The sequence below is a fragment of the Thermochaetoides thermophila genome, assembly GCF_000221225.1.
Source record: "Thermochaetoides thermophila DSM 1495 unplaced genomic scaffold scf7180000011816, whole genome shotgun sequence".
In the NCBI taxonomy this organism is placed as follows: Eukaryota; Fungi; Ascomycota; class Sordariomycetes; order Sordariales; family Chaetomiaceae; genus Thermochaetoides; species Thermochaetoides thermophila.
The window spans coordinates 1,171,988-1,199,527 of record NW_006383032.1 but is presented as its reverse complement, the minus strand read 5'-3'; the positions used below and the strand labels follow the sequence as shown (position 1 = coordinate 1,199,527).

At 54.0% G+C, this 27,540-nt stretch overlaps 6 protein-coding genes across 6 annotated transcripts; 5 read left to right on the top strand and 1 right to left on the bottom strand.

Moving 5' to 3' along the window:
* Nucleotides 1–8,785: 8,785 nt before the first annotated feature.
* On the top strand, nt 8,786–9,665 carry CTHT_0024170 (ATP synthase-like protein; the record flags this gene model as incomplete). Its single annotated transcript, XM_006692816.1, has 5 exons — nt 8,786–8,887; nt 8,941–8,970; nt 9,134–9,287; nt 9,392–9,570; nt 9,633–9,665. 5 exons carry the CDS (start codon nt 8,786–8,788, stop codon nt 9,663–9,665), a joined length of 498 nt encoding a protein of 165 aa, XP_006692879.1.
* Nucleotides 9,666–10,186: 521 nt separating this feature from the next.
* Nucleotides 10,187–12,480, top strand: CTHT_0024160 (uncharacterized protein; the record flags this gene model as incomplete). Its single annotated transcript, XM_006692815.1, has 2 exons — nt 10,187–10,360; nt 10,432–12,480. The coding sequence occupies 2 exons, from the start codon at nt 10,187–10,189 to the stop codon at nt 12,478–12,480; spliced, it is 2,223 nt and encodes a 740-aa protein (XP_006692878.1).
* Nucleotides 12,481–13,148: 668 nt separating this feature from the next.
* Nucleotides 13,149–14,304, top strand: CTHT_0024150 (uncharacterized protein; the record flags this gene model as incomplete). Its single annotated transcript, XM_006692814.1, has 2 exons — nt 13,149–13,797; nt 13,901–14,304. 2 exons carry the CDS (start codon nt 13,149–13,151, stop codon nt 14,302–14,304), a joined length of 1,053 nt encoding a protein of 350 aa, XP_006692877.1.
* Nucleotides 14,305–14,322: 18 nt separating this feature from the next.
* On the bottom strand, nt 14,323–15,219 carry CTHT_0024140 (uncharacterized protein; the record flags this gene model as incomplete). The annotated part of the gene is made up of 2 exons (XM_006692813.1): nt 14,323–14,973; nt 15,046–15,219. 2 exons carry the CDS (start codon nt 15,217–15,219, stop codon nt 14,323–14,325), a joined length of 825 nt encoding a protein of 274 aa, XP_006692876.1.
* A 2,970-nt stretch (nt 15,220–18,189) lies between these two features.
* Nucleotides 18,190–23,521, top strand: CTHT_0024130 (NAD-independent histone deacetylase-like protein; the record flags this gene model as incomplete). Its single annotated transcript, XM_006692812.1, has 3 exons — nt 18,190–20,332; nt 20,395–22,904; nt 22,982–23,521. 3 exons carry the CDS (start codon nt 18,190–18,192, stop codon nt 23,519–23,521), a joined length of 5,193 nt encoding a protein of 1,730 aa, XP_006692875.1.
* Nucleotides 23,522–25,066: 1,545 nt separating this feature from the next.
* CTHT_0024120 (putative GTP-binding protein) lies at nt 25,067–26,531 on the top strand (the record flags this gene model as incomplete). Its single annotated transcript, XM_006692811.1, has 6 exons — nt 25,067–25,087; nt 25,147–25,167; nt 25,267–25,856; nt 25,920–26,144; nt 26,208–26,316; nt 26,391–26,531. 6 exons carry the CDS (start codon nt 25,067–25,069, stop codon nt 26,529–26,531), a joined length of 1,107 nt encoding a protein of 368 aa, XP_006692874.1.
* Nucleotides 26,532–27,540: the final 1,009 nt, after the last annotated feature.

Here is a 27,540-nt window from a genome sequence, read left to right as displayed (position 1 = left end):
ATGTGTGTAGGGAAGGGGGGGGGGGGGCTGGCTCGCAGTCTGCAACGCGATTGCAGCACGAACACTGAGTTAGAGGTGTCCCTAGGGACCGAACGGCTATAACTGGAGCGCCATCTTGGCTATCTGGTCACAAGTCGCAGGCCTGGTGTGTTTGAGGAAGGTGGGAGGGTTGTAAGAGTCGCAAGGCAGCGGCCTTGACCAGCGTCAGAGTGTGTTGTTCGCTGATGTGGTGAATAGAATGGAACGGCCTGTCGAAAGATCTAGGAGATCGGAGCGAAGTCGGCCTTCGGTATAGAGGGCGATCGAAGGCCAGTGAAGAGGTGCGGGACTAAGAATGACGTACAAGCTGAGCCACAGATCTCGTGTCGTGGTCACAGACTCCAGTAGCTGGTTGTGATGGCGAAGCAAAGGATCAGAACAAGTAGAGTGGGAGCAAAATAACAGGAGTGAGACGGGTTAGGCTGAGGGGAGACAGGAAATGCGGCAAAATATCAGGATTTTCGATGGGCGGAGTCTCGCAGGGCTGCTGCTACTTCTGCTTCCACAGCACTTGCACTTGGACTTCCCCTTCCAGCGCAGGCATGATGCGGTTCCAGTTTGTGCAACTGGCAGCTGTCGCCTGTGGCCGCGGCGGCCTGCAGGGACCAGACGTCCAGGGTTTGCAGCGTGGGGATAGGCCTCAGAAAGGAAGGACTCCACAGCACGTCCCAACAACGACAAAAGAGGGCGGAGAGAGGGGGGGCCGAGGCGCTAACCAGATGTTACCAGAACGGCAGGGTTGTCAGCCTTCGATGGGATGGAAAGAGTGGGATGAGGTCGCAGTAGTCCCCCGCCCAATTCGCGGAAACGCTGCTGGTGGAGTGTCAAAGCAAGTTGTTAGCGCTGAGGTCACTTGTGGCAGAGCCCGGAGCCAGCAGAGGGTCACGCAGTCACTCGCCGAGCATCGCAGACTGCCAAAATAGCAGCAAAACCATTGTGATGAAAAAGCTTTTCACTGCATGGCAAAAAAAATTCCTGTTCACAACCGTCCAATCTTATGAACACTATGCATCATGGCAAACGTCGGTGTTTCCATCGCCGCGGCAGAGGCGCAATAGGATCTCACAAGCTCATGGGGCGTCCTGCAAATTTTGAAAAGACAGACTGACCACGAGGTCAGTCTTGTCATTCATTGTTGCAAGCTTCTAAATACTGCCATGGCCATGGCAAAGACGCTGTCCGTCGTCTTTGTGCAACGCCGTCGCGCTCGCCATCGTCATTTCATACAACCACATGCTGGTCGTCGTGCTGCCGTCATACCCATCCCCATGGAACATCGGAAGATTTTTCTTCACCCGCGCCACCTGCCCAGCCATACCATGTGCCCGTAGTTGCTTTGTGCGACACATCCCATCGCCTTGATCATCCATGATGGTGGTTTCTGGAAAAGCGACCCGGCCTGAGCCTCTGAGGTAGATACTTCCAACCTTAGCAGAGGTACCCGGCGAGCTCCCAGCCTGACATCGGGCCCACCGAAATGTGGGGACGATTTCTGCAAATCCGGCAAATGGCGATTGGCGAGCAGTGCATCGTCTTGGCACAGCGTTTTCAGATCGCCTTCGACAGGAGGGGTTATTGCGTTCGTTTGTTCCGCGGTGTTTCCTTTCTACGCTCCTTCTTTCTGAATGGTGTCACCTGTGGACCTCTTCAACTTTGTTAACGTTGCACGGACCACTTGCATGGGAAAGACACCCAGTGCGTTTTGCTCCGCAGCTATCCTTGGGCGCCACCGGCATTCGCCTTCACAAACCGGCGGAGCAGCAAGAAATAGAGTACAAAAAAGTTTGTTTTTTTTTCCAAATATCCCCTCCAGCTCCCCGGCTGCCAAGTGTCCGCGAGAAAAGACCGCCGCGGCCGCCGAACGTCCAGTCAGTTGCGGTCACTGCTTTACCGCTTTGCTGCGGTCGGCCAGCGACCAGAAACTCCATAAAAACGGTCCAGTAACAAGCTGTTCACCAGGGCTCAGCATAACATACCGGTAGCTGACTCGACCGCTGTCGGACAACCGTTTCGGTAACGGGACAGGCCGCGAAAGTGAGACGGTTCATCCTGGGCGCTCTGCATCATCCGACTGGCCAACTCCCCGTACACAGTAGATTCCCCCCCCCATAAAACATGCATGCAAGTCCAACAGCAGATTTCTCCTCGATGGGAGCGCTCTCTGCTGCACGTGCTCATGCTCCATGCAAGAGGTGTAAAGCTGTTAGGTTGGGGTTCTTTCGATCGTGGTCGGAGAGTGTTGCAATAGTGGCGTTGTCAGCGTCCAGCGCTGCCCCCCTCGTCATCGACATCAGCCATCGGCGGCGGTCGGCGACGATATCGACATCTGACGGGGCAGGCAAAGCAACGTGCTGGCAACCACTGGCCAGTGGTTGTTGTTGCGGTAGCGAGTCCCCTCCCTTCGTCCATCCATCCATCCCCAGTGGTGTGTGTAGGCTCCGCCGGGGCCGCCGTCCGACTGCAAATTTGAACTTGCAGATGGAACTACCAGGTCGTAAGCACACTCTCCCGCAGCAGTTGAACAGCGAACATCGGCGCTCGATCGCTCCACTCCACTTCCTTGGTCTTCCCCCCTTTGACTTGCGATGCATCACCAGCTCGTCACTCTCACTGGTTCTCGTGCAAGCTGAGATGGGGGCTCTCACATGCTGCTGATCAAGCCCAAAGCGCCAGCCAAGGGAAACAAACCACTTGCAGCCCTCTGCACGCCAAAAGGAATCCTGGTGTGTCAGCGTTGCTGCAGTCGATCAAAGCGCTTGAAGCCTGATTTGCAGGAGACCGGGAACGGACTGCAGCAGCTCGTCCCTCACAGTCGGCCGTTTTCAGTGGCTGATGCTCTATATGTCTAAGTACTGTATAGGCCATAACGGTGCGTCACTTGGCTTGCTGTTCACTTCTGACCGAACGAAAAGGAGGGAAGAGGTCCGTTTTCTATGCTGCGCACTCCAAGCATGCAGCGAGCGGGTGTGGCCAAAGCCCAGAGGGAGCTGTTCCGCTGCAGCAATCTGCAGTGCAACAACGGGGGAAAGCGGCGAGCCCCCGTTAGCTGTTCCCTGTCCACTGTGTCCTGCAGTATGTCCTGATCCTCGCCCCGTCCCGTTGCCCAGCCAAGGACCCCTTATGAAGGCGACGGAGATGAGATGGGTTGGTTTGGGTAAACAAGTGATCGATCAATTTAAAACTTTACCTTCTCTTGGCTTTGGCTGATGTCTTGGGCTTGAAGCATCCAGAAAAGGAAACTTTCTCGTGTGTAAGTTGAGAGGTCATCTTCCATCTCGGGGTCAGTTGGTGAGGATGATATTGTCCGCTGCTATGCTATCATCCTTACCATCGCGATCTAGTTCTGCTCTTACGGCCTGCCGATGCCATCTGATGCAGTCCGACCATGGTGATAGGGGACGTTTTGGATCCCTACTCCTCTCTCCGGTCCTCGGCTCGAGGCTTGCTTGCTCGCTCATCTCTTTGCATGTCCCGTGTCTTTTTACACCATGCAAACCCGGAAAGGATAATTGGGCGGATGTAAAACGCTGCTCGTGGTTGTTGACTTGATAGATTACCCTACTTTGATGCCAAGTTAAACGGGTAATCGGCATCTACTTCTCCAACCTTTCTATACGTACCCATACTTCAGAAACGAATTCTTATTCGTAACCGTGGTGACATCGCATCGCATCGCATCGCATCGCCTACATCCACAAACACCGAAAGCGTGGGCTAGCAAGTGGGAGGTAACTCCACCTCCTCGGCTTAACGCTACACTCCAGCTGTGATCTGTGGTCTGTGGTCTGGTGGTGGAACATCTGCTTCGCCTACTGCTCTTCTCAGCTTCTCACAACGTGCCAAGTGGCTGCTCTCCTTTGGTTCGCTGGCGGCTTCAGGCTCACAGTCATTTGATGATGAGCAGCCCTTCCCCTCCTCCTTCTTCTTCTTCTTCTCCTCCTCCTCCTCATCATCATCGAACCCCTCACGATGATCGACATCATCATCCAACCCCATGCCATGAACGAAACGGAGGGGGAAGGGGAAGCGTTCAATGGATGAGATCCCTTTTTCCGGGGTAGAGTACCCCAACCTACCAACCCACCCGCTCCCCAACGCAACCTACTGCAGCATCCTATGTACATGCCAACATGCTTCTCACTTGACTTGCATAGGTCTTCTCGGAACCATTCTTTCTTCAGCTCAACGATGGAACGCTAGGCCCGACTTTGGACCCAGATGGAGGGAGAGACCCCGCATTTTCTAACGCTGTCGTCCATTCGCTCGCTGTTGACGAAAGAAAGTCGCGAGCGAATGGCACAAAAACGGTTTCAACCGGAACACTTCCGCCCTTCCATCCAATCCAACAGCAGCATTTCCTGCGACCGACCCCATCCACGGCGAAGTCCACAAGCAACGCTCACTCACCACCCACCAACCAAATGAACCGACGAGTGAGAGAAAAGCGTGGGGGTTGGGCTTGGGCTGACGAACGGACAGGAACTCGAACTGGTCGCCTGCTCTGCTTGCTGTGCTAGCAAAAAGGGTAACCCGACGCAAGCAAGGCAAAAAGGTTAAGCTTTGAAGCTAAAACATCGTAGATCGAAGCAGCATTACGTAGGACGAGCCCCTTAGCGCGGGACAGATCTCGCGATTACTGGATCTCGCAGTACACCTTGTGTGGTGTTTCACAGGTCTGGTTGGTTAGCTTCTTTGTGAGGCTGGAGGATTAGAGGGGCAGCTGCGCTGTGATGTCATGTGAGAGCGACACTACACATTCCCCCCCGGACCATAGATCGGTGCTATTGTGTTTGGCAGCACCTATCACCGCGACATCCTTTCAGCTAACGGACGTGAGATTGGTATCAGAGTCTGCCGTCATTACAGTCCATGGACTCGGGGAAATTGGGATGAACAATACGCCGTTTCAAACACACTGCACAATGGTTTGATTGTGGTGGGGTCGACTTCAGAACTTTAATGCTGTCCTGTCAAAGCAGGTCCCCGGTCGACGGAAAAGCCAAACCCAGGGCAGCATGGATGACGGCTCTTTGTAAAAAGTTTCACCGTTCGCCGGTTCGCCAGCACTACTCGGTCGAGTCAAGCGACGACTGCGCCAGCGCCGAAAGATCCATGCGCTGAATGGAAGATTGAGGACGGGCCCGAGACTGGTGTGGAGGAGAAGGAGGACGCTAAAACGCAGCGAAGATCAAAGGTCTAGGATGTGGCCTCTTCTCTCTCCCTCGCGTACTCGCGCTACGGCCGGCGCTTTCTTGGTGAAAAGGGCCGGTTGAACTTTGTCCGTGTCTGTGTGGACACTTTTACAGTCGTGTGCTCGGAAGATGTGGAAACCACAAATCTTTGCTTTGGCATGCAGTCCCCTGGCGGTATTTTCAAGTATGTACGGTCTCCAACTAGTGCCCATTGCCTGAATGCTGGTTTTGTCGAGAGGCTCAACCATTACGGTCTCTTCAAGTTCAATCCACCTACCTACCTAAGGTAATCATGGCTGGTCGGTTGTCTTCACAGCAATGCTTTCCTGGTAGTTTCACAGATAGCCATCCAGGCTACCTAGTGCCCTATTGTACATATCTATATGCATCCTACCAACTTCAAACACATTCCTACGCTATCCAGCATGTGTGCAATCTCCATGCTAAAAAGTATCCTCTGTGGCACCATCACCATGCCGCCGATTGTTGAGACAAACGCAACAACACCGAGGACCATCAACAGCCAAGTCCTCCTACCTAAGCTCCCGAACAAAAAAAAAAATCCCGGTAGAAGCACCGATAGCTTGACCAAAATTTGCTGTGATTACTAGCCTCCTGGGAGCCCGTGTCTGGTATCATAACCACCGTCTCCATGCTTCCTCACTTCCTCCTCGACCTGCTCCAACATCTCCCTCAAATCGAAATCAATTAAGCGCATCCAATGAACGAGTTCGATAAACCCCAGCTCGAGATAGACTCCAAAGAACGAGCCCACAGTCAGCCAAGACATCAGCCAACCCCTTTTGACTCGTTGTACTCTCTTCAGCTCTTAACTCTTTCGGAATGCCAATAATACAAAGGCATATAACGGCCATAGCAATACTAGGGAAGACTGGTAATACCCAAGCGTATTGAAGTAGTTTGCAGCGCGATTTTAGCGCCTGAGGTTGTCTTCGCTGTTTCGATCCTATCATAGTATGCAACCCCGGATGTGTTTGTGTCCCCAAAGCGCCAGATTACTGCGGCTTTAACACAATCCGCCGATGCCTCCGGCCAATGGCTGATTGATTGAGAAACTCGGTTGAAGCCACGCCAGTCTAACTGGTCATAACGCGTTCTAATACCCAGGTTGAGCTTTCGCGGTCTTCTGAGACAACTTTCCACTGAGTCTAATATAAAACGTCGTGTTTTATATCAGTCTGCTTATCCGGGACAACTCGCCAGGCCACGCTATCAAAGAAACAATGAGGACGACGTTCTGCTTCATCCATTTCTTCAGATCATATATAAGGTAGCAGGTAGGGTAGTTGGGAGTCAAACGCATCGGCCAGACAGTTGAACAACGATATAACGAGGTATGGGGTTACAGTCAGCGCAGATGCCGCAGAACCGTATCGTGAAAGTTGACCTCTGCGTGCTTGATAAAGGGTATAATAACCAGCTACAATAATTAACAACATCCCCAGGATAGATTTTGCGAGATTGTATAAGGATATAGTATCATAGGTTGTGCGCGACCAACACTGTTGTCAACAAGATCGGAAGGATGGATGGAGTTGCATGTTAGGATTTCAGCATTTTCCGGGATGCTTATCAGAATATGCTCGTGACCGAGGTTGAGACAACCATGGACCCAGCAGCCTTAAAGCGCTAGCCTACTAAACAGAACAGTACCGACAGGCAGGTCAGGCCCCATCCATGAGAGATAGTGGACGTCGTAGGAACACTAGATGGGTTGAAGTTCCTCTAGTTCAACACTGCAGGGAGGGTTAGGACCTTGTTATGACAACAGATCCGACAACTTGGGGTGCGTATACACCACGCATCTAGTAGGCTGTTCCTGCATTTTGTTCTCAAGGTTTGCGTAGATAGAATCTCCAACTTGTGGCCGCCAGTCTTGGAGAGATCAAGCGACCATTGTAAGCGCACCAGCTCGTGCCGCTCTCTGGAATTCATCTTTACGGTTACGAACAAACCATGAACGACGCGCAATGCCATCAAGTGCCCGAAGCAAACCTGCAGTGGGAAGGAACAACTACACCAATGCGGCCAAGAAGTGACTTCTTCTCCTCTCACCAGGTAGCGATCCGACAGTAGAACAGTGTGTAACGTAATTGACTAGAAAGAACTTCACAACCATCCACCATGTTGCTGGCTTACAGATGAGAGCTAAGGATCGCTGTGATTGAGAACAGTTGTGTTGATTAGGGGTACTGTTGAGGATTATGGAGTCCATAGATGGATGAATCTCGTCTCTACACGTGTTGCTGCTCGACAACCGACAGAAGGAAGGTTTGCAGAAGTTATCAAGAATAAAAGGGCGTGTGTCTTCCCGAAGTTTCTATGCAATGGCTTCATTCAGCTCGCGGTCTACACTGATTTAGCTGTTCAGATCACTCCCAGCCTTGTAGCGGGTGTTATATAAGGACAGGGTCATGGTATGGTTCAATGCTGTCAATTGGGATAAACTTGATTAATGCCCCGTGCTCACAGCCACCAGCATGAGCTGACTTTTCGAACTTAAAAGCTGCGCGCGGAAAGCAACTTTCATTCCATGGTTGATGTTGATAGCGAAGAGGCCGAGACGTCATCTCTGAGCAGATCAGGCTAACTCGACGACTGAATGTTGCTGGCTCTTGGTCAGCCCTTGCAAAGCCAGGGCATTGTAGGACTCCTCTTCACCACTGCCCTCCGACATGGATAAGGGATAAAAAAGGCCATCCGTTGTCAACCCTTGTCAACATCGCTGTTCATTCATGGTTGAGTAGAAACCGGAGATTGGATGGAACTGGGAGTCGAGAGTATGGCAAACCGACCAGATGACGCAGCAGCTTGGACATGCAACCAGGCCAAATATCGGATTACCTTTTGTGGTTGCGGCTCTTGGAAGTCCTGCCGCTGCCAGGATCAGAACCAGCAAAAAGAACCAAGAAATCAAGGCCATGCAGTGCCAGGATGCCGTGGTTGTTGTCTAGGGAGACGCGCCCACCTTGGAACTGGAGATCGGACGTGTGGCCAATCCACGTGCTCGCGAGCAATCGACGGCCGTTAGACAAAGGCTAAGAGGCAGTTGCTTGAAGCTCACCTCAGCAACATGAGCGCGTGACATCAGTATCGCTTATTCTCAAGATCTCAATGGCTCCTTTTTTTTTAAAAAAAAAAATCTCATATACGGATTACTCATGCTCGCATTCCATGCAAGCTGCCTCAAAGGTAGCCGGTGGCTGGCTGTTGTGTGAACGAAGTTTTCGGACAAAACTGCGGGTCGGATTTCGGCGGGCCCGGTGATGGCGCCGGAAAAACAAGCCCGCCAAGAAGCGCGTCGCTGATATGCACATAGCAATGATAGATACTATATGCATGTATCGTAAGTTTTGTCAGAAACAGATGCGCCAAGAAAAGCCCCGCGCAAACGTTGTTCCCTCCGGCGGGTCAGGGCCGCCCGGACAATCCCGGCTAAGCGAATTTGGGAGGGTAGGCAAATCTGAATCTGACGACGAACGACAGTGGCCTCGCCGACGAGCTCTGCCCCCCAATTGAGTCCGCAAACCACCATGAACTCGCTCCGCTTCGCACGTGCGGCTCTTCGGGCGCGCCCTGCCCTCCTGCGCGCTCCGATCCAGCGCAGAGGCTATGCTGAGGCCGTCTCCGACAAGGTGAGTCTGTGGAGATAGCATCGTCCAAGTCCAGCTGTTAACACCTCCCCCAGATCAAGCTGAGCTTGTCGCTCCCGCACCAGGTATGCTTCCGCACCGAGTCTGCCCCCGCCCGACCCGTCTGCGATGGTTCCGAAGTTTTTTGGGGGAGAGGAGGGGGGAGAGATGGCGATCGATCGAGAAATCACCGCAAACGAGCTGCGACCGCTGCCCGAACCGCTTCTAACTGGTTATTCCCGCATTTAGGCCATCTACACCTCTCAGGACGTCGTCCAGGTCAACATCCCCGCCGAGTCGGGTGAAATGGGTGTTCTCGCCAACCACGTGCCCTCCATTGAGCAGCTCAAGCCCGGCGTTGTCGAGGTCATTGAGGAGAGCGGCACCACCAAGAAATTCTTCCGTACGTCTTGCCGTTGATATTGCGACCCTGGCTTGGAGGAGACTCTCTGAAAGAACTGGGGAGGAGATATTGGGATGGAAACAGTTTGGCTGACACATATGCAGTGTCTGGGGGTTTCGCCATTGTCCAACCCAAGTCTCGCCTGAGCATCAACGCTGTTGAGGGCTACCCCCTGGAGGACTTTAGCGCCGAAGCCGTGCGCGCCCAGATCGCCGAGGCCCAGAAGGTTGCTAGCGGCAACGGCACCGAGCAGGAGATCGCGGAGGCCAAAATTGAGCTGGAGGTGCGTATTTTTCTTCTTCCAGAAAGGTCTGGGTGTTGAGACAGCTGCTAACGCCCGTCCAGGTTCTCGAGAGCCTCCAGGCCCATCTCAAATAGATTTACAGACCCCCTTAAACCCTCCCTGTAGTATACCTCGATTCCCTAGTTCAAGAAATGTGTCTCGAGGCTGTGAGCCAGCTTTGATTTCCTGACGATGATGGAAGTCTTGTCCCTGGGTTTGTCAGTGTTGTGACTGCCATTTGTGAGCCGGTGTGATGTGTCAGGGGCGGTTTCTGCATGAGGTAAACCCGAGCTAGGAAAGCCCAGATAGCGTTGATACGCTTCGAGTTTGCCTGATTTAAGTCCAATCTCAACCTCTTGTCTCGTTCGGTCCCAGGCTCATCCAACCAGCATTTCGCACCAGTCAGTATCCATACCTTGAAAGTCTTACCCCTGACAGCATTAGCCCAGACTCTCTGTTCCTGCAATCAAAGCAAGGACTTGCAATTCAGTAGCATTCAAGTTCAGCTCTTCTAACCGCCAGTCATTCTACTCAACACATCATTTCTTATCCTGCTATATCTCTCACATATCAACTTCGTAATCCTATCTAAGACTTGAATCAAACCTAACCCATCATGGCTTCCCGTCGTCCACAGTCTCCCCCCCTTGATGCCTTTGACTGGATGTCCCAAGACGACTACGCACGCATGACACAAGCCCAACCAGCAGGCAACCCCCAAGACGACATGGGGAACTGGCAGTTTGAGGGTACCGCCGAGGCGATCTTTGGTTCCTCCAAATCCCCCGTTGTATGCCATCTTTTTCTTTCTCAATCCGCCTGTATCTGCCATGACTAACAAACCAACTTTTCATATGATAGAAAACCAGCCCCTTTATTCTAGCCGATCAAGAAGCCAAAACCAAGTCCCCAACAACAACAACGGTTCCGAAACAGGACTCGAGTTCAAACCCCTCTAAGCCCGTTAGTCCGGGGGGCCTCCTCCGCCAGAAGAGCCTCGGTCCTGGACCGTCCACTCACGAGCGCTGGGATGACCACCCCGAGAGACTGTCGCATAGCCATATTCAGCCGAGGAGCAGTGTCAACTTGGGCAGAACTTCGAGCCAAAAGAGCACCGAATCCGCCCCGGCTGCGGCGGTCAATGTGTTTTCCCTGAAGGGAAAGGGCAAAGCACCGCTCTACGCAGCCCCGTCAAGTGCTACCACAACGACGGTGTCCCTGACAACTACCGCAGTGACTGCCACGTCGACCGCAGAAGAAAAGGGGATGCTAGCTAGGGCGAAGGAGAAGCTCTTCGGGGCGAAAGGGCAACAGCAGGATACCTCGCAGACAACAAAGGTGATCGAAGTTGAACACGATCATATTCGCAGGGAGGTTCAAATCTCTGCAGAGACTGAAGAAGTCAGGCACTCCCAAGAGATGGGAGAGGAGCAGGATATCCTTGACAGGCTCCGCCGGCTGGAAGGCATGCCTCCTCGCAAGCCCTCTCGTTCGTTGCGGGCCCCGTCAAGCGAACAAAAGGACGGCAAGGAAAAAGAGAAAGAGACAAATCCCGAACTTGCGAACCGGCCCCTGGGACGGAGGTCTTTGGGCAGAAGAGACGTAAGGCCGGAAACCGGGCTGTCAGTTGATATGGACAATGACAACGGTGAGGAAACTAATGTTGGCGCGCCTGGACGCTCAAGTTATAACGAGACCAATACCCAAGGGCGCTCGGGGTACAACGGCATCAGCACCCAGCGGCATTCAAGTTATCATGGCATAAACACACAGCTGACTGTCGACGAAACGTTTGTTGCTACATCTGGTCGTTCAGGATACGACGGGATCAACACTCAGAGCCGATTGGGTTACAACGGTGTAAGCAAACAAATTGCTGACGAGGACGCAGCCGTTGGCATGTCCGGTCGTTCAGGGTACAATGGCATCAACGCTCAGGGGCGGTCTGGCTATGGTAGCATCAACACACGAGGTAATGATGAGGCGATGCCTGTCGGCTCATCTGGACGCTCTGGTTACAACGGCATCAACAAGCAAGTCAGCGACCAAGACACGACCATCGGCACGACGGGGCGCTCTGGGTATAACGGTATCAGCATCCAAGGGCGTTCAGGCTACGATGGCATCAACATTGAAGGACGTTCCAGGCACAATGGCATCAACAGGCATGTCAATAACGAGGAAAAGGCCGTCGGTGCATCTGGCCATTCAGGTTACAACGGTATCAACACACAGGGGCGTTCTGGTTACAACGGGATGCATCTCCACGTGGAAGGAAATGGAGTTGAGGAGGACATTGATGTTCGTCCGACTGGACGTTCCGGATACGACAGCATCAACAAGAAGGTCAGCGATGAAGAAATGGCTGGTGGCACATCTGGACGGTCGGGCTACAATGGCATACATTTGCATGTGGAAGCAAATGGCGTCAACAACCCCAACGCGGCGCCGAGCCCCGGTGCTGATGCGGCTGGCTGCTCAGGCTACAACGGCATCCATCCTCAAAACCGCGGTCGTTCGGGATACAATGGCATTGACAAGCACCGCAGGGCGACAGGTGATGAAGTTGATGTCGAGGGGCGCTCCGGATACAACCTTGTCAACACTCAGATCGTTGATGACGACACATCCGTTGGTGAATCAGGCCGCTCAGGGTATAATGGCATTCATCGTCATCCACAAGAGAGTGGCCGTTCGGGATACAATGGCATCAGTACGCAGGTCACCCAAAACGAGACGTCCGTTGATGCATTCGGACGCTCCGGCTCCAACGGCGAACACCCGGTGCAGGCAACCAACGAAGAGGAGGAAGAAGTTGGCATCGATGGGCTGACGATTGTCCTGCACCTGAGGGGCAAGGAGGACCTGGTGATCAGTGCCGATCTGAGGGGTGAGAAGCATGTTGCCTGAGCGAAAAAAGGGGTGCTATGATCGTGTTGGGTTTGGACTCTGTTGAAAAAAAAAGGGGGGAGGGGGAAGGGGAGGGGAGAGGGAGGAAGAACCTTAAATAGTTTGTTGTCTTTTCTATTATTATTCCCTACGAGTACCTCAAGACATGCTGTTGACCTCTCTGTTTACTTGAATCGGTTAGGAAGGTAGTTTGTATATTCAAACCAACGATAGAAAAAGTATTGTTATCGCTTGCGTTCTCATGCCCAGGAGAGATATATTAATGTTGGCATTATGCGCATTATACCTTTAATTGTGTTGCTGCCGATCGTGTCAAATATTGCATCCGACGTCTTTCTTCTTTCTATTGTCGCTAAACAAGCAAGTACATGAACTCCTTGTCGGGCAGGTGATGTTGTAAGAGGAGAATATGGGGGCACCGTATGTCGGGAAAAGGTGACCCCGAAGTTTGGCCAGACCCTCCACCAAATTTCCACTCGCTGCTAGCATGTGAACACGCTTGTCTCTCTCACAACTTCATCAGCTCACCACCATCCAACTTGCAACATCATAAAACAAAAAAAAAAAAACCTTCTCGGCTACGCTAAAACATAACCTTCCTCTAATCTCGAATCCGGCATTTCGGGACCACAGACAGAGAGAGAGAGAGAGAGAGAGATCCAAACGACATGGATTTCCCAACAGATCCTGTTGTCTGCACCAGCACCTGCTCTCAGCAGTCCTCTCCCTACTTAGCGACCCTCACCAATATCCTGTCAACACTCAGTCCCGCACAATGGTGTCAATCCTTTTTCCTCTTCTACACAGCTGGTGTGACAGCCGTCGCGCTGCTCCCTAAAGATGTAAAGGCTCTGGTGGTGGAGTACGGAGCCAGGAAGTCTTCTGCTACAGCGCAGGGAGAGGGGACACAGGCACAGGAGAAGCAGCATAAAGATCGGAAAACAGCCAGGGATAAACTTATCACCCTCATTGCGCAGGTCACGACCCTCACCCAGGTCCCGCATGCATGGTTCGCATGGTTTTATACCCTCTCCTTGGCCTGCTCTGCCTTCTGGTTAGGACAATATCTCTACGACGGTCGCTTGTTACACATCATAGCTACCGCTCAATTTAGCGCAGCACCCAACGGGCCTTCAGTCACGCTTGTGCAGACCGCACTCGCCTGGACGATGATGCTCCTTCAGGCGGCGAGAAGAGCATACGAAGATGCAGCGATCATGAAGCCTTCGGCCAAATCGACGATGTGGGTTGTGCATCTGGTACTAGGACTGGGGTTTTACGCGGGTATGGGAGTGGCTGTTTGGGTTGAGGGGTCGGGTACGCATCATCATCATCATCATCGTCATCATCATCTCCATCATCACCTTGGTACTGAGAAGGGGAAAGCATAAGGTTAGGCCTGCTAACGACGGACCTACAGTTGCGATTCTCAGCATCGAGAGCAAGACCAAAGTCTTTGACGACGCCAATGCCGAGGCACTGATCAAAATAGCGCTCACGACCCCGGCCTTTCTGTATGCCTGGATCAACCAGCACCGCTGTCATCGGCACCTGGCAGGGCTCGAGAAGTACTCGCTGCCGAGCGAAGGCTTATTTTGCCGCTTTGTCTGTGCCCACTACACCTGCGAGTGTCTTTTGTACCTGGCCATGGCAGTTGGCGCGGCGCCGCAAGGGCAGTGGATCAACCGCACACTGTTGTGCGCGCTGCTCTTCGTTGTCGTCAACCTCGGGGTCACGGCTGCCGGCACGCGCAGGTGGTATGCTCAGAAATTTGGGGCCGAGGCGGTAAGGGGGAAGTGGAACATGATTCCCTTCGTCTTTTGATTTAGATCTTGTCGTCACTCATGGGCGCTTGAACATGGGCCCCAGCTTGCTCCCAAGCTTAGAAACCTTCAGCACGTCGCGGTATGTCAGGCTGATGCGGACTTTGCGCTCGTTGATGCCACTCTCGAAGGCGGACGAATCGCCGAGCAGGCTCCAGTTGGCTACGGTGTCGGGGGATAGGTCGACGTCGATCGCGATGGGATCGATGCCATGCAAATAATCAGTGTACAGCTCGCCCGTGGTGATCAGCAGGCTGCGCGGCTCCTGCAAGACGCGCCAGACGGGGTTTGGATCTAAGGCGCCATCGTCTTTGCTGCGGTACAGGTTCAGACACAGACTGGCACCCAGGCTAACGGTGCACACAACGGGATAGTAGGCCAGGCCGTCTTTGTGCGGCATGATGCCCGTGTTGGGAGGGTACTCGTTGATGAGCACGTGGTTGGGGCGGCCGTGGGGGCTCTCGGCAAAGATGTGCCGCGGCTGGGACTCGTCATTGCTGTGTTCCGTATCATCGACTGGGATGGAAAGCAGGCGTGCAACAACCGGCTTCTCTAGCCAGTCGGGCAGCGGGCGTGCATCGACGAGTGTGTCCTTGATCAGATCGGATGGCCAGGTTTGCAGGCGGCGGTGCGTCAGTTGTCGCCAGCGCGCTTTAGGGGCTGTCTCAACCTTTTGCGAGCGAGCGAGTTAGATGTTGCGGTGGGAAGCAGTTGATCAAACGCGAGCAGAGTGTCAAGCTACCTTGTGCAGGATGGCTTGCTCCTCTTCTTCGGTTATGAAGTTGGCGATGTAGTAGGCCGCTCGGGGCAGTCCGGGGATTCTGCGGGCCTCGAGCGACGGTGGGAGGTTGACCCGAGAGACAGAGCTGGAACTGGGACTTGGGCCGGCAGCCGATTCTGAGCCTGACGATCCCATCTTGAGTTGAGTTTTAAGCCTTGCGATGGCAACAGGATCGACCGGCAGTGGGTTGATAGGAAGTGTGTATTGTGGGATCCCTTCGTCGGAGGTAGTATTTTAAATCAGCGATTCTGCTTTACAACCCTTCTCCGTCTCTGGTTGGGCGCCCTGCCTTTGTCTTCCTTGTTGCTTGCCACGGATTATTCCAGCCTGCCTGCAGAGAGAGGTGGGTGTTGGGGGTGGTGTTGTGGCGCAGCAAAAGGAGGGTGGATGGATGGAGGGGTCAGGGAGGAGGAAAGGGGGGGGGGGAATTGGAGGTGTGAAAGAGGAGCATGGGTAGGCTCCAAGCCTGAGGACAAGGGTTTGGGGGGTTTTGCGGAAATGGAAGTTGATGATGAGGGACAGCACGGGCCAGACAGGCTGCTGCTCGAAACAAGTAGCCCCACCACAAATGCGATAAAAAGGAGAAGGGAAAGCCCCATCAGTGGAGTGAACGACGGACTATGGGGCTCTCGTCACTCACTCGCTCGCTCGCTCGCTGCTTTCAGGGGGGGGGGTGTGGAGAAAGTGAATGGAACTTGGATTTGAGGCAGTGGCCACTTGTGAAACACTGCAACTCGCCATCTGTCCGCCCGTTGCCGATTGTTGTTACTCTAAGATGCGCAATGCAATGCTGCTTACGGCTTGTTAACTATGGTCTCTTGATGCCATTCATCTCTGCCGTCGGCACCCGTGGGAAATTTGGCCATTTTTGTTCCCAAGTCCCTTTTCGATGCAGTACTCAGTCCCAACACGCACCAGGACAGTGTGAAGACACACAGTATTTCCATATACTCTCACACTGTGATAAAATGGATTGCGAATGCACTCGGCGCTGCCTTTGAGGTCCGCCGGCACCAAGCACCAAGTCGGCTGGGACCTGCACCGCGGCAGGGGTCGCGTGTGCTGGCTGGCTGGCTGCCTGGGCGGGAGCCCGCGGACCCGCGGACCACGGGTCTTTTTGATGTGCACCATGGTTTGCTTCTGTGAGGGCGCTCATTCACACTCACAAGACAAGACCACGAGGCCATCCTCACTTGAGTGTGAAAGCCATGATTTGGGGCAAGCGTTTCCTCGTGTCTGTCTCTCTATATCTCTTTGTCATTCGGATCCAGCTTAGGATTGAAAGACAGAGAGGCTAAACCAGTTAAGCGCATCATGCAAAAACACGCAATCGTAGCCCGTCCACCGTGATTTCCAGTCCAACCCAGAGGTGCAGACAGGGATCGTTTCGCCCGCCGTAGCCTCGATGGGGTAGATCGGCCCAGCCAACCAGAAGCAGCCAATCACGACAGTGGCGATCAGACTTTGATCTGAGGTGGCCCTTGAAGTGGGAATCAACACCTGCAGTCCGCAGTAGTAGCAGCAGCAGCAGCAGCAGCCGCCCAGCCTTCTGGCCTGCTTCTTATCCTTTCTTCTTGCCTTTCCCTACGTGTGAGGTGAGGCCATCAGTCATTCATCGGTCAAATCGAATCGATCCAATCATCGCTGAATCAGAGTCGACTGAATTCTCGAGTGGAAGCTGTCCACTTGCTGCATGCAGCCAGCATCTGCAAATCCATCGTGTCCAGTCCAGGCCAATCCTGTTCCAGTCCACCGCGGTCTGGCCTTTCCGAAACTACGCTGCCTTGCCTCCGTCTCTCTCCCCCTTTCGCAGAGCCACACAGCGAGCTTCGCTTCGCGTTGAGGGAACCACCCAGCACCGGGCACTGAGCGGGAGAAGTCTGAGGTGTGAGTCTCAGGTCGTAGTCTCGGTCGCGTTGATCCGAAAAGTATAGCACTCAGTGCAACGCGACAACTCCAACGACCAGCAGTGAAGCAGTGCAGCACGGTCACTGATCATTGAAGCGACCATTGAGCTGGGCCATCAATCAGCTATCAGCCATCAGCTATCAGCCATCTCTAACGACAGCCTGTATTAGGATTCAGGGTATCGTTTGGTGGCATTGGTGGCATTCCATTCTGCATTGTGCATCGCGTCTGCACGGAATTACTTCACCTTTAGGTACCTTACCTAGGTACGGATTGCCGGTATCCCAGGTCCTGGCGCCCGATTCTCAAATCAAAAAGACGGAAGCCAAAAACCAATTTTTGTTGTCTTTGTCGCTGCCGCGCCTCGTCCTCACATTTCCTCCCTCCTTCCCCCCCCCCTCCCTTCCTCTCTCCTTCTCCCTTTTCCCCTTCCCTTTCGCCGAGTGCGCGCGGTGGTGTGTGTGTGTGTGTGTGTGTGTGTGTGTGTGTGTGCATGTGTGTGTGCAAGTCGACGAGTCGGCTGCTGACGACTGACAACTGACGACGGTTTATTTGCTTGGGACACGGGGCGGCTGTGCGGGTGCATCTGTGCCTGTGGCCAGGTTCTCACCAAACAGTTCATTCGAGGTACCAGTCATCGGCATACCTACCTTGTCCTTGTCCTGGCCTCCTGGACGACGGCTCTGCAGGGTTTGCAGGGTTTAGAAGTCTTGAATTGAGTCTGGGGCAGAGTCACAGTCTGAAGTCACTGGACCCTAGGCTGTCCTGTTCTCTTCTCGCTCACGCACGCACACTCACCTTACCACTTACCACTTACCTCTTACCACCTGCCATCCTCTTCCAATCTCTCATCCCGACATCCGGACATTCCGTGCATTTACTCCTTCACTCTTTTAACCCTCTTGCCTCGAATTTGCGAACCACTCATAGCACATCAATTTCAACCACAACCAAGTGACACGTACACTTTTCAACACTCGATACCGCGACACGCGATTTTCAACTTGACGACCTCAGCGACGCTCAGCAGGCTGTCTGGCACATCACATCACATCGCGATCGAGATCGATTCAGTCGACATCGAAATCGATTGATTCAATCGCCGTGCAACCCCCTTCTCTCTTCCCAACCGAAAGGTCGCGGCCACGCAGTGACCAGGATGTTGCTCAACGTCCAGCGCCTTTTGAATTGAATGACATGGATGCGCAGAATGCTGCCGAGCCCGCCTCCTCGAAGCCTGCTGCTTCTTCTTCTTCTTCCAAGCGCCCGGGCAGCGACTCTAATCATCCCAGGCTTACCTCCGTGAACGCCAACTCGTCGAAGTCGTCTTCCTCATCTTCTGCTCCCAAGCCCGAGTCCCTGCAGCCACCCTCTTCGAAAGACGGTGGCAACAGTAGCAGCAGCAGCAGCAGCAGCAGCAGCAGCAGCAGGCCGAGTGCGTCGGCGGCATCATCAGCACCTACAGCATTGCTACCTTCTGCGCCGTCAGCGACATCGGCAGCGCCAGCTTCCCGCATGAACGATGACGATGTGACAGGTGATGGGAACTCTGACGCCGAGACCATTGTGTTGCCCGGCAAGGATGGTCATTCTCCCTCCAAGGCACGGAAGATCATCAAGCATGACGATAAAGTCATTACAAAGATCGATCGTGCTGATGTTGACGATGTCCCTTCCAGTTTGCTTTCCCGCCAACACTCAAGTGTAAAGCAGGACCGCGACCGTGAAAGCGGCAATCGTGGGGGCGATGGCAGTCGCGAGCGTGATCATGATCATGACCGTGACCGTGACCGTGACCGCGGCCGCGATCCCAATACCAATACCAATTTGGAGCGTCCGGACAAGCCAGCGGCCGATAGATCTGCATCGGCTGCTGGATCGGACAAGAAGAAAAGACACCTGGACAAAGCAAAGCCCAAAGATGGCTCCAGTGGCTTGAGCTCCGCACCTGCATCTCCACCCCAGCCCCAGCGCGCTCGCCGCCCTTCTGTGGTTGCCCACTCAGATTCCGAGCCTGCCCCAGCTGCATCAGAGGCTAAACACTCGGCTGCCACTGCCAGCAACGCTACTAACAACAACAACAACAACAACAACACCAACACCAACACCAACACCAACACCACCACCAACACCACCACCAACACCACCACCAACACCACCACGTCGACCACTGCAACCTCCCACAAAGACAAACCCAAGCCGGCTCCCGAAAAGTCGGTCCCACAAAAGCGCAAGGCCCCGAGGCCCGACTCGGACGACGAGGCCGACAACCGCAAGGCTCGCCGTCCTAAAACAACAGGTTCGGGCCTCGACGCGTCTCGCAAGTCGCACCCTCCAACCAAATCAACTTCGGCTGCCGCATCTGCTACAACAGCACAACACCACGACCCCTCATCACACACGCGCAACCGATCCGCATCCCCCCACAACCGACTGCACCGCCGCAGCATCTCGGCCGCGACTCTGTCTGCACACTCGGCTGCTGCTGCCGCCGCCGCCGCCGCCAACGGCCTCGGCCAGAAGAAGAAACGTATTCCGGCGCCGCTGGCAACCGACTACCACTCGGACGAGTCGTCGGCCAGCGGCAGCCCGCATCCTCGCAGCTCCAAGTTGCGCGGCCTGGCCACTCCTGCGACGACTGAGGCCCACCACTCTCCCGCAAGAATGGCGCCGCACAAAAAACATCTCGATGCGCACGGTCAGACCCTTTTGGCCCGGGCGTGCGCCAAGGGCGAGTACGAGATTGTCAAGCAGCGCCTCGCAGAACGCCCCGAGGACATCAACGTGGCCGACTACGCCGGCAACACGCCGCTTCAGATCGCTGCTCTTAATGGATTTGACGATATCGTGAAGCTGCTGATCGACGCCGGCTGCAACATTGACTGCGTCAACCACGAGAAGGACACCCCGTTAATCGATGCCGTTGACAATGGCCACCTGGAGGTCGTCAGAATTCTGCTCGAGGCCGGCGTCAACCCCCGCAAGACCAACGCCCGGGGTGAGGAACCGATCGAGCGCGTCAAGGACGACCTGGAACATGCCGAAGAGATCCGACAGCTGCTCAAGGAATACCGCGAAAAGATGCCCGAACGCCGCCGTACCTCGGAGGAACATCATCAAGATCCCGTATCGGCTCGTTCATCGCATGCTCCCGATAGTCCCCGTCGCTCGCCCGCTCCATCAGCCTACCAGACTGGTCCCAGCCGAAGGACCGGTACCGTGCGCTCTGTCAAGACAAGTAATCATCTTCTCTATATGCCCATGGATGACAAGACTCTCCGTATGGCGGCGGCCCGTGGCGATGAGGAGACTGTTACGCGCATTCTGCAAGTCCGAGAAGGTTTGGACGACCCGGAGTCTATGGTTGCGGCCGCCCGTGGAGGTCACGACGTCGTCATGCAGCTCCTGTTGGCCCTCGGCAAGGCGAATCCCGACCCCCGCCGATTTCGCCCAACGGGGAGCACACTACGCCTATGCTGGCTGCCATCGGCCAGGAGAACATCAAGGTCGTCAAACTCCTACTCGACCAGAGCGACTTTGACCCGACGCGGCGCTTCAGAGGCGAGACCTACTACGAGATTGCGCGCAGGCGGCGCGGGCCTAACTGGATGGACGAAGAGCATATGCTCAAGGAGGCTTACGATAACTACAAGAAGCTCCATCCAGGTAAGCCTGATCGGGAGCTGAAGCCCAAGACGCCGCCTAGGCGTGAGGAACAACAGCGCGAAGGAAAGAGGAAGGCCGACAAGGGAGACAACGACGACAAGGCTGCCAAGCGCAAGGCCGCTGCCAGTCCTCCGACGACAGAACCCAAGAAAGCTGCTTCCAAAGCCCCGACCAGCCCTAAGGATAAGCGCAAGCAAGCCACTGTGACAACCAACAAGGAGAGTAAGGAGAGTAAGGAGAGTAAGGAGAGTAAAGAGAGTAAAGAGAGTAAAGAGAGCAAGGAGAGCAAGGACGAGCAGCCTGAGGCGAAACGGGGACCCGGGAGACCGAAGAAGGATGAACGCAGCATTCCGACGATTGCCATTTCCGACCGCGAACCCTCGCCTGCCGCGAAGCCCACCAGCAAAGTCAAGCGTGCCGAGCCCGATCAAGCAGCTGCCTCGTCTGAAGGAGAGACAGAAAAGCCGAAGCCGAGACGGAAGCTTGTCTCTGGACGGGAGCTTAAGACCGAGAGGGAGAGGGAGAGGGAGAGGGAGAGGGAGAGGGAAAGGGAACGGGAACGGGAGCGTGAACGTGAACGCCAGCGGCGCCCGAGCCTCACCTCGAATGCTTCTTCGTCGTTCAAGGAGCCGTCTAGTCCTCGCGAAGATCCGGAGAAGCAGCCGAAAGCGGAGAAGTATCACGACCGTACCAAGGCAATCAAGAGGGATGAGTCGCGCGATCGGTTATCTCCTTCAGGTGACAGCACAGGCGGCAAACGGTATCGTTCCAGCGAGACACCACCGCATCCGAGCTCGACCACCGACAAGGATGGTGATGCCCCTGTCAAGAGGAGAAAATTGGAGGTTGAGAGTAAGGACAAGAGGCCCAAGTCGAGCCAATCCTCTGACGATAAGCTCCTCAAGCCGCCTACGCCCCGTGATGGCGGGTCAAGCTCTGCCCCGAGCTCTCGTCCGCCATCTCGACACCGTGATGATGACGAGCGTCGCCCTGCTCCGAAGCCCAAGAAGCCCGACGCCCTGGCTCCTCTCGAACGTCGCGATACCGGCAAGCCTACCTCTTCTGAAGTCCACGTCAAGTCTGAGGACCAAGACGTGGACATGACCGATGCCCCTCCTCTGCTCAGCACTGAATCTTCCGAGTTCCATCGTTCTGCTGCCCAGGGAGTGAAGAGCGAGGACAAGAAGAAGAGGGATGCCGAGGCCGAGCCGCAGGCACAGGCGCTAGAAGCCAAGAAGAAGGAAGAGGAGAGGGAGAGGGAGAGGGAGAAGGAACGCGAGAGGGTACGTAGAGAGGAAGAAGAGCGGGAGCGTGAACGTCGCAAGCGTGAAGAGGAAGCCAAGCGTCGTGAAGAAGAGGAGCGCAAGAGGCGCGAGGAAGAAGAGCAACGGCGCAAGGAAGAAGAGGAGAGGAAACGCAAAGAGGAAGAAGAGCGCGAGAAGAGACGACGTGAAGAGGAGCGGCGGAAGCGCGAAGAAGAAGAGAGAAGGAGACGAGAAGAAGAGGAGAGACGGCGTCGGGAAGAGGAAGAACGCAGGAGACGGGAGGAAGAGGAGGAGCGCCGCCGCAAAGAAGAAGAGGAGGCCGCCGAGCGCAGGCGACGCGAGGAAGAAGAGCGACTCCGACGCGAGCAGGAGGCGGCCGAGGAAGCGCGGCGCAAGCGCGAAGAGGAAGAGAAGCGCGAGCAAGAACGCCGCGAGCGGGCCATGCGCGAGGAGATGGAGCGTCGTCGGGCCGCTCGTGAAGCCGACCGTGCGGCTAAGGAGGCCGAACAGCGGCGTATCCGGCTCGAGCAGGAGCGCGCTCGCCTCGCCAAGCTGCCGCCGCTGCTGCGTTGGCTCGACTGCTCGCTCAATCCTAAGCTTCCCGAGGTTGCGGCCAAGTTCCGTGTGATGCAGGGCGTCCGCTACGACTGCATTAATCCGGCTGCCAATGGTACTCCCGAGGGTCGTGAGCAGTGGCTGCTCAACACGCAAGTTGCGCTGCTCCTGGGCGAGAAGGATCTCGAGCTATCCCGGTATACAGCGTGGGCGCGCGTCCCGGCGTCGTCGGTTGCCAAGCGGGCGATCTGGAGGCTGGAGAGCGATCGGTATGCTCTGACCACGCCGAGCATGTACGAGCTCGGCGAGCAGCTGCCGGATTATTATCCCGACAATGATCCGCGCCGGTTGAGCTACCGTGTCATTGAGCGGCTGCGCGGCGAGGCGTGGGAGAAGTTTGCTGCGATGGATATGTTCTTTGTCAAGGTAAGCTTTCCTTTTGTTTTTTTTTTTTTTTTGGTTCATTGGGCCCTAAGTCGAGCGCAGAAGCTGACGGTTCGTAGGCCTCCGACTTCCTCTACATCATCCCGACCGTCCCACACCTCCGCAGCGTCAAGCTCACGATGACTTACTGCGAGCTCCCCGAGACCGAGGTCCAGGCCGCCAGTTGGGCGCCTCTTGAGAAATGGAAGCGTGATCCGCCGCTCCCGGCTGATCTCTCCGATGGTCATATCCTGTCGTTCGCCCCTGGTAACAAGTACTTTCTCAACGGCGAGCTTGTTGCTGAGGATAAACCACGTCCGCGCGAAGCCAGTCCCTCGCCGTTTCCCCGGCCTAGGGGACTGAGGAGGCCGTTTGCGATTAGAGACCACTCGGCCGAAGACGAGGATGAGAAGGTGGCCTTGAAGGAAGGCATTAACGGCGACAAGCTCCTGCCAAATGGCGTGCACTCTCCTCCTGATGGACCGGCTTCTCCCATGATGAATGGGCATCACCATCACGATAATGATGACCATAGGCCTATTTCGCCTGCTTTTAGGGAAGGGGATGTCAACAGGCCGATGGTTAACGGGGTTGCTAGGAGGGGGAGCGTCCTGGGGTAGGCAGGCTCCTTTTGCATTTGCATGGCGAGGGATAAACTTTCCCTTGTATTGCTGTGTCGGGCTTGTAAACTCATGGGTAAGGGTTGGAGATGAGAGACTTGCTTACCTCTGGTTTTTTTTTATTTTTTTTGCAAGCGTCTCTTTCCACTCACCTTACGCCTTAGTTGCTACTCTACCTAGTTGCTGGGTTGCTGTCGTTGTGTTAGGTATAGGCATGTACGGGTCGTCTGTCTGACTATCTGGGTTGTATGGCTGATTGTTCGGGTTGTCTGGGTTGGTCTGGCATGGTTGGCTGGCCGGTTGATTGGTTGGTTGGTTGGTTGGTTGGTTGGTTGGTTGGTTTGCGGGCTTGTTGTGGTCTGTCTGTCTGTCTGTCTGTCTGTCTGTACGGCTGAACAATGTATGGGAGAAAGGATGTATGGAACACATTGAACATTGACATCATTGCATCGGATGCATGGGTCATTATATAAGGAAGAGAAAGGTCTTTTGGTTGCGATGCGGAGTGCTTTTTGTTTGCTTTCCTTGTCTTTTGCTTTGGATTCGTGACCCTGACTTCCATGGGCCTACAGAGTGGTTAAAAAAACTACCTAGGTATACCACTCGCCTATCTCACATATATCGAGTTTCTCTGCTTCTACTCTCTTCCCCTACTTCTTTCTTGGTTTTCTCCCGCCCACTTCTTCTGATTCATAAGCACCTAAATGACTTGACAAGAGATAAGTGGATGGTTGATAAAGGAGAATGGTGAGTATATTTGTGGGGTGGGGAGGAGGAAGGAAGGGAAAAAAAAAAGGGGGGGAGGGATGGATGAAAGAAAGTTTCTGGAGATACCCCTGGATGATACATCGTTTTATGAGATGGGATTATGTAGCAGGTTATATGGTGATAAATTATGAAGTTTTATTTTCCGGTTTTGTCTTTCTTTCAATCATGGCTTATTTGGCGTTGACTTGGGTTTAGGTCTCGGAGATGCTAGTGATGCATGGCTTGGGCGGACAGGGATGTGTAATCGGTTTTTTTGTCTCGTCGCTGTACAAATCACTTCTTGTAATGTTTTTAATGTCGTACATTGATAAATAAATGGAATGATTTTTTTTTTTTAGTGATTCCATTCTCCTTAGCAATAACTGAGTCTTTTGACTCATAAGCCTTGCCTCTGGTTGAATAAGACGCTGTAGAGTTAAAACACGACTTTGCCTCTTGCAGGGAGTTGGACCCACTTCTTTGGCGGTGGGGCACAGGGCAACTGGTGATATGTGGGCGTTTCGAGCAACACAGTTCCTGCCCCCACCTTGAGACTGCTTCAGAAGCGGCGGCTGCCAAGGAGGAAAATTCCCACTGTGAACCACAACGACACACAAACGACATTGCTGTCGATTCCCCGAGAACGAAGTGCAACTGGTCTAGGATTCGGCATCCCCTAGCACCTACCACAAGAGCAGTTGCTTGATTAAAGAGGCGTCAGCAGCCGAACGTTACCAGCCGGTTTCGATACCGACTTGATCAAGGAAAGACACCAGCAAAGCATCACAAACCACAATCATGGCGACCATCGTTGACAAGGTCCGTCCCATTGAAGGAGAGGTATTGCCAGAGAGGATTGAGGCTAACAGCATGAACAGATCAAGGAGATCGAGGCCGAAGTGCGTCCACGAAAAAACCCCCCCCCCCAAAAAAAAACACCCACGAACCAACCCCCTGCCGGAACCATGGTCTCTAACGTCTCTACTCCCAATCAATAGATGGCCCGGACCCAGAAGAACAAGGCAACCTCCTACCATCTGGGTCAACTTAAAGCCAAGCTCGCCAAGCTCAAACGCGAGCTCCTCACTCCGTCGGGCGGCGGCGGTGGTGGTGGCGGCGCAGGCTTCGACGTCGCCCGCACCGGTGTCGCGTCCATCGGCTTCATCGGCTTCCCTTCTGTCGGCAAGAGTACACTCATGTCCAAGCTGACAGGCACACACTCCGAAGCGGCAGCATACGAGTTCACGACGCTGACTTCGGTGCCCGGTCAGCTGGTGTACAACGGCGCGCCGCTGCAGATTATCGATTTGCCTGGTATCATTGAGGGTGCCAAGGATGGTAGGGGTAGGGGTCGGCAGGTTATTGCTGTGGCGAAGACGTGCCATTTGATTTGCATTGTGCTGGACGTCAACAAGCCGTTGACGGATAAGAGGATTATTGAGAATGAGTTGGAGGGCTTCGGCATCAGGATCAACAAGCAGCCGCCGAATATTACCTTCCGGAAGAAGGACAAGGGAGGGTTGAATATCACGAGTACGGTGCCGCTTACGCATATTGATCATGACGAGATTAAGGCTGTTATGAGCGAGTGCGTCCCTTTTCCTTTTCTGGGGGATGTTGTGTGGGGAAAAGGGAGCTGACAGCAAGGCAGATACCGCATCAGCTCGGCCGACATTACCATCCGTTGCGACGCTACCATCGATGACCTGATCGATGTGCTCGAAGCCAAGAGCCGTGCCTATATCCCGGCTATTTATGTGCTCAACAAGATCGACAGCATCAGTATCGAGGAACTGGACTTGCTGTACCGGATTCCGAATTCTGTTCCCATCAGCTCTGAGCATGGGTGGAATTTGGATGAGCTCTTGGAGGCTATGTGAGTTCCCCCTTGCGGTGAAATGGTCGTTATAGCGTTGAAGGAGTGATTGACAATGTCTAGCTGGGAGAAGCTGAACCTCATTCGCGTCTACACCAAGCCTAAGGGCAAGCAGCCCGATTATGAGGCTCCTGTCGTCCTGAGGGCGAACAAGTGTACTGTGGAGGACTTTGTATGTTACCCTCTTCCTTTTCCCCCTCTCCCCCCTTTTGTTTTCGGATATGATATGCTAACCCCTAATCCTAGTGCAATGCCATCCACAAGAGCATCGTCGAGCAGTTCAAGTGCGCCATCGTTTACGGAAAATCAGTCAAGCATCAGCCGCAGCGCGTGGGCCTGTCACATGAGCTGGCTGATGAAGATATTGTTACTATTATTAAGCGGTAAAGTTTTCTGTTGTTTTGGCCGGTTGCTGGGCCAGAAGATCGCACTCAGGAGGGCTATGTGGCGGGCGGCTGTTCGTCGGTGAGATATTCGGCTCGCACGAGTGCCAGTGGGTGTTGGGACGCTGTTAAGTCTCAGCTTTAAGGGAAGAAAGGGGAGAGAGAGAGAGAGAGAGATCTCATCTTGGGGAAGGGGTAATGTTTACTCAGATAGCTCTCTTTACCCGACTCTGGGGAAGTTGATTGGGTCGGGAGGAAATGTGTCGGACGGACGGCTGTGGAGAGAAGGGGTGGCGTTTTTTGAACATGAGGTTCATGGGCAGGATGTGAAGGACAGAGACGGGCTCGGTCAAACTGAGCTACGGAGTACATGGTTAAAAGTGACGGATTATATACCCAGGGCAGAAGGAGATGTAGGATGAGGACAAAGTAAGAGGGGTGACCATAGAGGCATGTTTAAAAAAAATCGCATATATATCCCTGACGGACAGCCTAAAGAACGAATGATAAACGAAGATAATGAATCAAAACTGCCCGCGAATCAACGGAACTGAGGTGATTAAGGTTGAGTTCATAGTCAGAGTCTCTATATCCTATATCCATGTTGGACCTTTTTGGAGAGCTATGTTGACTGGAGTAGGATGGTCTCCCACAACTGCTATCCAGCAGAATCTACCTATTTTGGAGAAAGAACTGGGGTTTCTCAAGTTGCAGGATCTCAAACAAGCAATTTTTTACCACATTATAACCGGAATGCCAACAACTTCATCTCACTTATGCTACGTTGAGGTTTGGTTGCCTTGAGGCTCTTGTGCTTCTTTCTAGACATTCCAATGTCCTACCTCAGGTAGCAGTTGTCTTAGACTCTCAAGGCTCAACCGCTGTCTAAGATATGAGGCGTTCTCAGTCAGTCGTTTTGTAGATCCGCATTAGATAAACATTGCATTACCCTGTTCTGCTTTCCTGAAATCACATTCGTAGCCTGCATAGCATGTTATTTACTTTTGAGGTTG